Raw genomic sequence first — 13,176 nt, 5'->3', positions numbered from 1 at the left:
CTAGCATAGCTAAGGAGCCAAGGATAGCACCATTCCACTGGACAGGAACTTCCCGTGTAAGAATGACCTGGGCGTGGCTAGACACACCCCAGGCTGGAGACGTGTGCACAGAGATTCTCATTTCATGGGGTTTGGCCATAGCTTAGTCAACAAAGAAAGAAAGAAAAACAAAAGTAAAGGTTCGCCAAATGCATACAAATACGCAGCTCAGGTGCAGAGCCCATTTGCTAAACTCCAGCACTATTCAAAACCTGGGGTCTTGCATTCAAATCTGTATTTACTGAGACAGGACAAAGCTCAGGCAAGGCTTAGAATAAAGAGTGAGACCCTGGTGCCAGTTTCCCCTTTTCTCCATAGTGGCCCCACAATGCAAAGCATTGCATATTAAACTTCTGATTTGTTCGGGGGCGGTAGATTTGTTCAGCTAGGTGTCACTCATCGTGGATTATCATGATCGCTCCAGTTACTTGGAGTCCTATTTTTCCCAGTGAGACTCAGCGGTGAGTTACCTAGGGTCCAACTCTCTCTGAAAGCTCAGAGGAAAAGGAGCAAAACCACGCAGTATAAAGCGGTGCCATTTCGCGGCCATGGCCCCAGGACCTACCTGGAGCAGCCCCATCTCCTGGATTCCGCAGCCCCAACCCCTTTTCTGGCAGACGCTTCCTGCCGATCACACCTGTGATCGGCTGGTGGAAGCCTAGGTTTTGGGGAGTGTGGGGACCACACAGACTGATCTGGAATTCACGAGCTGGGTACTTTCCAGACAAGATCTTTCTGGAATGCCATGGGATTATGTGGATTAAAAATAAATAATTAAATAAAACAGGTCAGTCACTGGCGGTTCACGCCTGTCATCCTAGCTACTCAGGAGGCTGAGAGCTGAGCCTCCCAGTTCAAAGCCAGCTTGGGCAGAGAAGTCTGTTGAGACTTTTAAAAGCCCAGAAAACCAGAAGTGGTGCTATGTGACTTCAAGTAGTGGAGCGCTAGCCTGGAGCAAAAAGAGCTCTGGTTCAGCGCCCAGGCCCTGAGTTCAAGCCCCGCATCAGACAATTAAACAAACAAAATGGTACAAAATGAATGCATATATATTATTGGCATTGAAAAAAAGAAAACAAAAAGGAAGAAAACCAATGTTTGTTTGTTTTTGGTAACTACAGAGTTGATGCTGTGCCCTTCCCATGCTCACACCTTTTGTTCACCCTTATAGAGCTATACCAGTTTCATGATCTGACACTGTACCATGCCCAATCGTTTGAAGATAGTGAGCTACCTAAGGGGAGACGAGCCCTTTGCCTTTAGAGAGTTACAGAAATACTGTGGGATAGGTAGGCCCAGGGTCTTGGGAGGATTGCCAGGTAGAAAGAACAAGTTTAGAAAGAAAGAAAGAAAAAGAAATCATGGAGAAGGGGAGAGGCAAGGTATATATATATATATATATATATATATATATATATATATATATATATATATATATATATATATATATATATATATATATATATATATATATATATATGTATATATATGTGACCAGACATAAAGAGGAGGGGACAGGAGAAAGGAAGGAAGGAAAGAAGGGAGGAAAAAGGAAGGAGGGAGGGAGGGAAGGAAGGAAAAGAAGGAGGGAGGAAGGAGGGAGGAAGGAAGGAGGGAGAGAAGGAAGGAAGGAAGGAAGGAAGGAAAAGGGGGAGGCAAAAATGACCACATTTTGAAGTGTTAAATTTCTGGAGTCCAAACAGTTAGATCCAGGAACACTTTTTAAAGGTTAGGGGAAAGTTCTGACTTACTTATTTATAATAAGCTTCTCCTTGACATATTTCTTTTCTTCTCTATTCACTCAGTCACATGTTACATCAAATGGCTTTTCCTCACAGCTAGCACCCTGGATACAGACATGAAACCGAGCTAGTCATCTCCTCTAGAAGTAGAGAGTATGGACTGAACCACATTACATCACTAATTCGCAAATCCCCTTCTCTAAGATATGTGTGAATGCTTATTCCAAAGACCCTGCCCCCCCACCCCCACCAGGGCAATCAGGGGGCCAGGTTTGTTTGTGCTGGTGTTCTGATCATTCTGCAGACACAGCTCCTGTTAAGGGCTTATTTAGTCAACACTGAGAACAACACACTTGCAGCCAGACATGTCAAATCTTTCTGCCCCATGAGCAAAGGTAAAGTCAACACAAATATCCCATCCAAAGGTTTGCTTTGATTTCAGGGATACTAACTTTGTTGTTCCTCCAACTAGAAAGTTTGAAGCCAGAATAATCTGAAGGTTCAAAAGTCTGAGTCCAAGTTTAAAGGGTGCATAGTATTAGTAGATAGATAGATGCATAGATAGATAGATAGATAGAGCTCAAAACAAACTTCATTTTGAGAGGCGATGACCGATTTTAGTCTTTGATCTCCTCCAGAACCTGTATACTTTTAGCATTTATTGGTACAGAAGCAAGGAGAATGTTCACTTCTATGTTCAAGTCCAGTACATAGTCAGATGGTAGCTCCCTTTATATTCCAAGGTGCATCTCTTTCAACAGTAAAACTTCCTTAAGATGTTTTAAGAAATGCTCAATCACTAGATCCTTTCTGAAACACTGGAACAGTTGGACCAAATGACTCACAGTAAAACTACACACACCCCCTCCCCACACACATACATCTTGATTCTTGATCCTTAGGCACTATACAATCTAACAGCCGATTTCAGTGTTTCTCTGCTCAAACTTTGAGATATTTAAGATCCTTGCCAATCTCACTGGGGCGTTATTATCTGCCTGACATCGCTATTCTTATTTTCCAAAGAAATAAACAGATTCCCTGAACTGGAACACATTACATCATGGAGTTGTCACCACTGGAAACATCTTAAGAGAGTTTTATCATCTTTTTGGATTTACTAAATTTACAGAAATGGATAAAGTTGCATTTTATATCTTAATTTTCTTTCCAATATTGCATCATTAAAAATAATTCGGCAAGACAGGGTTGACTTCAATGGATGGGATCTCTTGCCTTTTAAATATATATATGTGTGTATGCATGTATACATACATATACATATATGTATATGTGTGTATACACACACACATATATAGTTTGATGGAATTATTAGCCACAACTTGACACCATGTAACATTCTCTTCTGGAATAAAAAGACATTTGTCTAGATAGTACACTACAGTCTGGAAGTTAATGACATTCTTAACTAGCTGCACTGTATATTCCTTTTTTCCTAGTAGGACTCTGATTTGTGGTGTTTTTTAAATTGCAATCTCCATGCAAGCACACCCTAGCCTTAGAAATGTCCCTTGGCATGACCATCACTGGTGGGTAACACGTAGCATTAATATTCTCATGCAACAGCTTGTCTGAGAGCCACCTGCTCATGAGTTTGTGTAAGAAGTCCTGCATGCCTATCTCATCTTTCTAAGCTCTGCTCTAAGTCCAAGAACACCTTTCCTTGTAACATCCATTCAGATGCAGCCTCCTCCCCTCCCCCTCTTCCTCCCCTCCCCTCCCTCCCCCTTCATCTGTGCACTTGGAACCAATCGGCAGAGAGCACGTTTCCCCCCCCCCCTCCCCACTAAGCAAGCAGTATTGTGAATTTTATCTTCTTTTCCAGAAATCAGTTCGTCTTCGTTGCAACCGATGAAATATCTTGTAACACCTCTACAGGTAACAAACATTGCTACGTCCTGATGCATCATCTGAATCTCAGTATCCTTTTTTTTTTTTTCCTCCTCTCTCCTCTTCACATGGCTGCAGTTGGTCATGCTAGAAAGTTTAGCTTTAAAAAAAAATTTTTTTTTAAAGGATCATATACCCTTTGGAATATAATGGAAGCCTTTTAGACTCTTGCTTGTATTATTTTTTTAAGGCATTAGACATTTTTTTTTGCTAACTTCTGATGCTTTCTATTTCTAATTTGAATAATACATGATCCAGAAAAACCATGCTGTGTTGAGCATATCCATAATAAAACCTCACAGAATAATCGGTATTCTTCTAATAAAATACTGGCCGAGGGTGATTAAAGATGCCCGTGTGTGGCTTCCATAGTTCTGATTTAAAAACAGCTTTTTTTTTTAAAAAAAAAAAACCATATTCAATCTGGGGTTGGCAGAGATTGAAACGTGAATTATTTGAGGTCTATATAGACTATTGTAGGCCCTGAAAGTCTGCACCTATGAAGCCAGGGGCATTAGGAAATAGAATTACCATGCTCTTGTTAAGGAGGGATCTTCATCCTATCTGCGGAAGACAGTTTCCTCCCCTTCCATGTGTCTCTCAAGTAACAAAACTTAGAGAGAGAGGAAGGGGTTTTGTGTTGCTTTGTTTTGAAGGCAGAACCTTCGCAAATAGTATCTGCCATAGTTGCATGAAATGTCCGTCCAAATAATGCCTGCTCCTTTTGCTTGATGTGGTTCGGAACGATTACATCTGGATGTTTTCGGTAGCATGGGATTACTTGCCTAAATGCCAAGATAGGTGAGTGCTGAATGCCAGCCTTTTCTGTGTCTTTCTTTTGATGCTTAAGGGCCTCCATTATGGATGAAATCATTAGAGAGATCTCACAGGTGGATTGCTTTGGGCCAATGATGTAATAGCTTATTGACCTGTGACTGAGTAGGCCGTGATCCACAGAACCATGAACCCCAGCCTGACAGGCAGACACCCACACCGGTCACCGGGCGCCCTTAGCCAACAGCGCCGTACAGGAAGGCTCGTTTGCTAAGGCTCCCACCACTTGTTTGGTGATCATGGGAAGGAGGCAGGGCTTAATCAAGAACATGAAACCTGGGGTTCGCTCAAATAAATCCCCACTTCGGGGGCATTTATACAGTCAGACAAGTATTTTCCATGGTTTGTCCCTAGAGTTCAAGAGACATGCGTGGGACGACTTGGTCCGTTTGCGTTAAAGCCCTTTGGTGACGGCCCTGCTATTTCCCACCCTGAATCTCCAGCCTTCATGATCTCTGCTCCTTCCCTCTTCTAAGAGCAGGGACCAGCCTTGAACACCCTACTAGTTCCTAATCGTTGAAGATGGATTGCTAATCACATTGCTCAGAGTGGCAGTGGATTCTTCCTGGGATATAAGCGCGGTTTGACATTGCTAGGGCTTTCGGAGCATGCAGTAAGCTGTGGGCTGAGAGGAAGGGTGGAGGGGACGGGTAGGGGGCGGTGCGGGAGAGGGGTTTAAGATGTGACTGGTTGTATTTCGTGGACGCACTGGCATTCCAGAATCTGGAACTTCCCAGTTAAACCCTGTCCGTGTCCCATCGTGTCTGAGGTATTTTGACGTCACAGGTAAAACATGGAAAAGTTCCAACACGAAATGATAGATATCGGCTCCACTTCATGAATTAGCCAACGTGCATTCATGAATGTAAGAGATCTGACATGCCACATTCCAAAAAGAAAAGGAAAGAAAAGATCAGGCCCGTGCAGTAGCTCACACCTGTAGTCCTAGCTACTTGAGAGGCAGAGGTTAGAACTGCAGTTCAAGGCCAGCCCAGGGGAAAAAGCTCATGAGATGCCCTCTCAACCAACAAAAACGCTGGGTATGATGGTGTAAGCCTGTCATCCTACCTATGGTATCAATAGGAGGACCGAGGTCCAAGCCAATCTAAGGCAAAAAAAAAAAAAAAAAGATCCTAGTTGAGAACAATAATAATAATGCACAAAGTTTGTGCTCGATTGTTAGAGCCCCTGCCTAGTGAGCCTGAGGTCCTGAGTTTGAATCCCGGTATGGTCAAAATCATCTTTGTAAGCGGTCATAGACGTGTGTGTGGGATGGCCAAGCGCTGCCGCTCACCTTCTACAGTCTGCTCAGTAAAATCCCTCGTCAGTTGCTAGGGCTTGCCTTTCAAGCCCAGAGAAGCATCCCCGTGCTTCGTGAGATCCCGCTTGAACGTGGAAGTCGGGATGGAGTGTGGGAGCAGAGACACCGACATCGTCAGGACGTTGGTGCATCTCGTGGCCAGCCCACCCTCCAGATAGAATGACCGTGGAGATGAGCGCCACCCGGTAGCCCGGGCGAATCCCGCACATGCACATCTCCACCAAGCACCGGCTTGGTGCGTCTCTGACCTCTTGACCTCTGGGAGGTATCGGGGTTTGTCAGAAAGCAAGCTTGTGGTACTAGAGGGTAAGCCCGGGGCCTTGTGCTTGCTAGGCAGGCACTCTACTACCTGAGCCAAATCCCAGAACCCTGGCTGCTTTCGTTGTTTTTGAGGCAAGTGTCAGGCATGTGTGCTGGGGCCGTCAACTTGGATTCTCCCGTTTGCATGGAGCTTGGACGGCAGGCCCAGGCCGCCATACCCACCTTCTGTTTCTCTGGAGCATCTCGAACCGACTGTCCAGGCTGGCCTCAGACCACGGTCCTCTCAATCTCAGCCCCCCGAGTAGCTGGGATTTACAGATGTGAGTCTCTGCACTTGGGAAACCCTCCATTTTTAAATTTGGAAAGTTCAATGAGCTGGGCTAGGGGTTGGATCAGAGATAGGGCTCATATGCTCAAAAATTAGAAATGTAGAAGGACCAAGGCCAGGTGTGATGTTACACACCTGTAATCCCAGCGAGTTGGGAGGCAAAGGTAAGGAGGATCGTGGGCCCAGGCTGGCCAGGCCTCCTTCCCCCCACACGCACAGAAAAATTATAAGACCCTATTTGAAAAATAACACAAAAATGGGCTGGAGGTATAGCTCACAGGGTAGGGCACCTGCCTAATAAGTACCATCCCCCAAGCTCAAACCCTCGTACTGCCAAAAAAAAAGAGAAGCAATGGACATGTAGCAGTATTTGTCTGGAAATAGTATGGTTATGATTTCCCTCAGTTTATTCCCTTACCTCAATCTGCGCATGTCCACACATGTGTATGCACGCGCGCGCACACACACACACACACACACGTGCGTGCACACATGCATACTAAGTACCTACAAATAAACCTTCAGATAAGCTTTAGGGGAAGTTTCCAAGCCGGCCATTCTTGTAATGGATTCTTCAGCAAGCCCCAGCTCATTGTCTTTCCCACATTGGGGCGATTAGCTTGTTCAGCAAAGTTGTCATGCAGCAAATTGATTTGTGGTTAATTGGTCTGTTTCCAGTAAAGTGGACTGTGTATTATACGCGGGAAGCATGGGCTGCCAAGGGAGTTATGTGCACAGAGGAACTTAGAAAACATAATCTTTGCTTTTTGTTGCGAGCTGACGGGGTACACAGCTCGGTTCCAAGCCCGTTGCATGCAATAACAATAAGATGCCCAATATCTCTATCCCTATCTATCTATCAAGATAAGGTGTCCTTATCAAGTGCCTGGTGAAAATTAAAGAAGAGCTAACTCTGAATTGTTAGCCTGAGCGGGAGAAGGTGGAGTTTAAAAACTTTCTGTGCAAAATTTAAAAACAAGCAGCAACCTGGTTGGGGGGGGGGGGGCGCATCCAATTTTGAAGGAGGATGGGAATCATGAAGCCAAACAAATGTACCACCTAATTTCTGAAGATGAGCGCTGTAAATCCCAGCTAAGAAGGTGAGGGGTTAACAGGGTGCAGAAATGCCAGTGCTGGGTGGAGTGGAATGGATGGTTGTCTCCCCTTCCATTCCCACGCATGCCCTTTCTAAAGGTCGGCTTACATGTGGGCCTGTGATCCAGATGCTTTAAGGGGGGGGGGGGGGGCGGCGCTGGGTTGGTTCTTCTAGTATCTGTATTTCAAGAAACGTTCAGACTCTGGCGACCCGCCCAGCCTCTCTCATCCAGAAGTGTGCAAGTCGTTTAAATGTTGGGGAAGGACACAAGGCCGGGATGGAATTGCGCCCTACAGAATTCATCCCCAAAGCCAAACCCAGCGGAGGCCTCGACTTCCCTTCCCCTTGGCTGGACTGTGAGCAGGAGCGTTCCTTAGCTGGGACACTGCTCCCCAAAATGCTTTTCCCAAAGCATCCAAGATCCTTCCCCGAGGGTGCTTTTCCTTCCTCCGCGGCTGCACACCTGTCCGTGTAGGGCCTCTCGGATCTTCCTGTGACCGTGGAGGACACTGGGCACCAGTTTCTCTTCGTGATGGATGGAGAGGAATCATTGCTTCTGCGAGGTCTGTTCAAAGTCTCGGCCAAGCTTCCCCATCAGGTCTCCTCAAACTGATGCGTGCTGCATTATCCCAGACTTTAAAAGGCCTCAGAGGGGCAGAGTCTGGTAGAGGTTTTATTTGCGTGAAGACACAAAAATGAACTATCGACGCATTTCAGGAATACCCTGTTCATGGCCCTAACCAGAAATCTGCAAGACCGCTGTGGAAGCCCATGTTCAGAGCCACGTTCCCTCGATCCACTGAAGTGGAAGAGTTCTTGTCCTCCTGAGCTCTCTCAAGTCCCATGAGCTGTGGTGATGACTGCGATTTATTTCCCACGGTTTGGTCAGGACCTGATAAGGACACCTTATCTTTTTTTTTTAATAGGGGCATTTTATTGTTATTGCATGCAACAGGACTTGGAACCAAGCTATGTCAGCATTCTGTGCTGTAGTGTTTAGTGGAGAGTATGGGATGGTTGGAAAGAGAGAGAAAGGAAGGAAGGAGGGAAGGAAGGAGGGAAGGAAGGAAGGAAGGAAGGAAGGAAGGAAGGAAGGAAGGAAGGAAGGAAGGAAGGAAGGAAGGAAGGAAGGAAAAGGCAAATACCTGTAACATTTATGCAGTGAAAATGGTCTGATTTGTGGTAGGATCAGGGAAGGGAGTAGGAAAGCAATAGCTAGAAGGGAGTCGACGAAGGACTGGATTGAGGCTGGCTCTGGCCTCTGCCAGTCAGTGGGGATTTCTGAAATCAGAGCATCTAACCCCGATACACAAAGACGGCCTCGCGTGGGATGTGGGCCCTCTTGCAGGAAGTGGGTCCTACCAGCAGTCAGGCGAGCCAAAGCCAATCTCCCTTACGAACTGCCTGGCTTGTGTCTGGAAACGTTCTCGAGCATCTTCTTTCTTCCTCGTGATTGCGGACCAGCCAGATCCAACCATGGGGCCTTTCTAAGCTCCACCCCCTCAAGGTGACCCTGTAGAAGGGTCATTTGCATGGATTCCTTTGGCCAAACTGCTTTTCACTGTGAAGGGTAGGCGCATTCCAGAGTGAATTTCCTCTAAGGGGTGAGCATCCTTCTACCTCCACAGGAATCCTCCCAGAGGCCACCAAGACAGGAAGTGTGGCTATGGAGAGGGGGCAGAACACAAAAGGAATAACAGAAGTGATTGAAGTAGAGAGAGCAAAATTAAATAAATGCACGGCTCCGACTATGCCCTTGTAAGAAAATCCTGCCACAGTTCAGACTCTGGCAGGGGGATTGCAGGACAGGCCTATTATATTATATTTCATTAGCATGCAGCGTGTCTCTTCCCTAGGTTTGGAAAACCCTTAACAAGTCATATTTACATTTCTCAGTAGGGTTCACAAAGCACCTTGACAAATACTGCTTCGTATTTCCTGTCCGCCAGGCAGCAGATGCATTCATTTTACTCCATCATAACCTCAAGTTCAAGTACGGTGATTTAAAGTACATCGGCAACTTGTAAATTAGGTAGCTCTTGACTCTCGGAGCGTCTATAATTGGATTGCTAAAGTGCCATGTGATTGTATTAGAATAGACTCTTGTGGTTGTCTCTAAGATCAAAAGTCCATGTCAGCCATGGGAGACTGGCTGGTGAGTCTCCCTGTATCATAATGTCGGGCATCCTGGCCACGGGACATTGGGTTTTGGGCTACAGCGGGACTCAGACAGAAACCAACCGTTTATATGTGGGGAAACTGAGGCTCAGAGAGAGACTTGCCCAAATTAGAGAAGGCAAGACATTGAGAAAGGCAGGCGGCAGAGAAGTCGACCTTCTTGCCCTCAGCTCTTGCTTCGCCCTGTGCTGTTTGGGTTGTCTCCTGGCTTTAAGTAGATGGTAAGGTCGAAAAGACGAGATCCATCTCCCAGGGGTGAGAAGAGGTGGCATCGCCCTGGGCAGGTGATGCTTGTCCTGAGATAGAAAGGTTGAAAAGAAGGGGCTTCCAGCGGAAGATGGAGGAGTAGCTGGATTCTAAGAAGACACCGGGATCCGTGGAAAAACCACTGAAGGGTCTTAAGGGAAGGAATGAGAGGATTTGATTTATGTAGCTCTATCTTTAATTAGAGAAATGGATGGATAGATGGATATAGATGGATGGATGGATAAATGGATGGATGGAAGTACGGACAGGTAAATTCGATGGGCGCTATTTCCCAGATGTTACTATAAATGGCCAGGGTTGTGGAGTTGGTTTAGATGAAATCTTGCATCAGGGAAGTCATAAGAACCTATGGAGTGCCGAGGACGCATTCCCAAGGTCACCTGAAATTGACAATGGGAGGAATTGGGGGCCAAGTTCTGACTGCCCCCTTCCCACTTTGGTCAGGGATGGCGGTGTGGAAGGTCACACTCCAGCATGGTGACATGTGTCATGTTCCCGCTTCATCCGCGTGAGGCCCTGGGGCGCTGCTGGTCCCTCTTTGGACCCTGCTCAGCCAGCCCCCGGGACAGCCGGCGTGCTGGTGCATCCATTGAAAGGAATGCTTGGGTCCACATCTTCCCTCATAACCTTGCATCTAAATCGGGGTGTCACACAAGGGCGTGTTTAGAAATTAGCATTTGAAAAGAACCCTCCTGGCTTTCCGGTTTGAGCTGACACGGTCCCTTTTCCTCTGTGGAAATGAAATTTATTAATCATAATAGGAAAAAAAAACCCATCCTATTCTGAAGGTAGAGGTCACCCTGAGGAGAAAAGAACTCTGTTCATTTGTGAGGAAGGTAGTTCAAGGCTGATGTACTTTTCTCCTACCATGGGGAAGGGGGAAAAAAATGACAAAAACAGGGCCAAATTATTACCCTGGGTTTTCGGCAAAGGTTGAAAGTCTGCCCGGCGTTAGAGCTCCCCAAGAGGAGTTATCAAGAAAGAATACAGCTGGAGAAGATGGTGGACCATCTACATGTCTCTTCCATGTAGACATTTTTGTCACGGTATTTTGAAGGAACTCCTGTCTCTCCCTTCACATGATCCTGGAGCGTTTTCAGTTCTTCTTTGGAGTTTGTGTTCTGTTCCTATAACCAAGTTTGCCAGATAAGAAATGCTCTAGAACGAATCTGATTGGCTGGTTTCTCTCTAGACTGATGATGGGCCTTTTTGTATTTTTCCCCCCCATGAAGGGAAGATCAGTTGCCAAATGAGGGAGCATCTTCTCAAACCGCCCGCCCCTCCCAGCTTCCTTTTCGGTTTGCTTGAGTGATCTCCGTGAATATATCATTCCTTTACAAACAGACAGACAGACAGACTCAGATGTTTTTTAAGCACACCTCGTACGTTGATCTTACATCTACCTTTCCTCAGGAAAAGGGAGGGTCTGGGATGAAAGTTGGTGTTGCTGTTGTTTCTTTCTCTCGAGAGCAAAAGGACAAAACAGGAATGTGAAAAGAAAAGAAAAGAAAAAGCTGACCGGTTTTTAAACTTTACTGTCAGTTCACATCCTGGTGAGTGAGAGCCCGGAGAAGTCTATGTGGAGAGGAAGGCTGTGTCTGGATTTGAGTTTGTTTTCCTCTGGCACAGACAACAAGGCAGGCTTGGGACGTGCCAGCTTACACACTTGCTTGGAACCCATTCATTTTCCCACCTGGGGTGTAAATAAGAGTCTAGAATTCAGGACATCTGTGGCCCAGGTTCCTTCACCATCCTAAGCTCCGTGGTCAGATCCAGTCAGACTCACAGGAGAGGAGGCTAGGACAAGGGAAGGCAGGACTCGAACCTGGACCCTCTCACTACCCGCCCCTGGCTCTCCTTCCCATCTGTTCTGAAACGACTCTGAGCAATAAGCTTAAGAGGAAAATGGGAGGAAGAGAGAGAGGGGGAGAGGAATAAAGTACATGCAAATGGGATTTCAAGGCATCTAGTGGCAAGCTTCGGGTTGTTAGTGCAAAAGATGTCTCCTGGTGTAACTTTTTCATGGGGGGGGGGCGAAGAGAGGTCAAAATCCCACAGAGGACTCCCCATTCCCAGCCTTGCCCCGGGAGCTGGTGCACTCATGTCCTGGTGCCTGAGAGCCTTGGTTGCTAATGGAGTTCAGCCAGAAGGGGCTCGGGGCCTCTTTCAACTTGCCAGTGAGTCTCCTACCCCACAGCAAAGCCCACTTTGTGTGCAACCAGCTCTAGTGTGCCTGCCAAGGAGCCAGCTGGAAGCCATTTTCTAGCTTGGGCCTCGCCTCGCCTCGCCGCCTCTCCGTTCTTTCCTGCCTTGATCTCTCGTTCTCCCCCTCCATCCTTGCCTGCCTCTTCCTCTCTTGCTCTGCCTCTCGCGCTCTCGTTCTGACCCACCGGCCTCCTCTCAAGGGTACCTTCTCCCCAGATCACTCGCACGGGCGTCTTCATGCCGGGCTTGGCTTCTGGGAAACCAAGCTGCAGAGACTGCATGTCACTCTCGTTAGCATTCAGAACCTCACTGCTCAAACCAGCTCCAGGCAGATGGCGCGGCGGGTCAGACGCGTAGGGGGCGCGTGGTGACGTTGCACGGGGATGTGAGCCAACCCAGAGACAGTCAGCGGTCATCTCTGGTTTTATCTAGCTGGACCCCAGCTTGGGATGGATGATAGTGTGGCGCCCCCCAGACAGACACCCGGTGCGTCCCCGGTCCCTTTTTTTTAATTCCAAAACTGTCATGGAAACCATCCCACCGGCCGCAGAAAGGTGGTGGACGAGAGGCAGATAGGTGGAGGCAGGGCCTGTCAGATGCCTTGTAGCCCCAGGGATGAACAGGTTAGTAGCTCCCAAGTGGCAGGATCCACATCAAGCCTGGTTTCCGTATAACTACGTTGGCCCCTCACGGCACCGAGGAGTCCCCTGCAGCCTTTCTGGACCGCCGGGCCTCGCGCATGGGTGACAGCTATGCCGGGAGAGAAAGCCAGCCTCCCTTGCACGTTAGCCCGTCCCGCCGGGCCCAGGGCTTCCCCCGAGCGCCAGGCATCCTTGACAGTTCTTGTCTCTGTCTCTAAGGAAGCTTCCCGAGCTGCATAAACGTGGTCTTCCTAGAGGGGATGAGACACACACACACGCACACCCGTGTGCACACACAAACACACACGTGTACCCGCTCATGGTCACATGCCACGTGGTGGCTCACACCAGGACAA

At 47.3% G+C, this 13,176-nt stretch overlaps 1 protein-coding gene across 2 annotated transcripts in view; it reads left to right on the top strand.

The window, feature by feature from the left end:
- Rbfox1 (RNA binding fox-1 homolog 1) overlaps positions 1-13,176 on the top strand; it is a 297,876-nt gene that overhangs the window by 283,796 nt on the left and 904 nt on the right. The window contains exon 11 of one of the 2 annotated variants that reach the window (XM_042698275.1): positions 3,625-3,677. The exons of the other annotated variant lie outside the window; for it this stretch is intronic. Coding sequence (XP_042554209.1) covers positions 3,625-3,677 — 53 coding nt within the window. The remainder of the gene's footprint in view (positions 1-3,624; positions 3,678-13,176) is intronic. 2 annotated transcript variants of the gene reach the window in all.

The sequence above is a fragment of the Dipodomys spectabilis genome, unplaced genomic scaffold (assembly GCF_019054845.1).
Source record: "Dipodomys spectabilis isolate Male_0828 unplaced genomic scaffold, ASM1905484v1 ptg000231l, whole genome shotgun sequence".
NCBI lineage: Eukaryota > Metazoa > Chordata > Mammalia > Rodentia > Heteromyidae > Dipodomys > Dipodomys spectabilis.
Note: the sequence above shows the minus strand (reverse complement) of the source record. Positions and strands in the feature narration are given on the sequence as shown.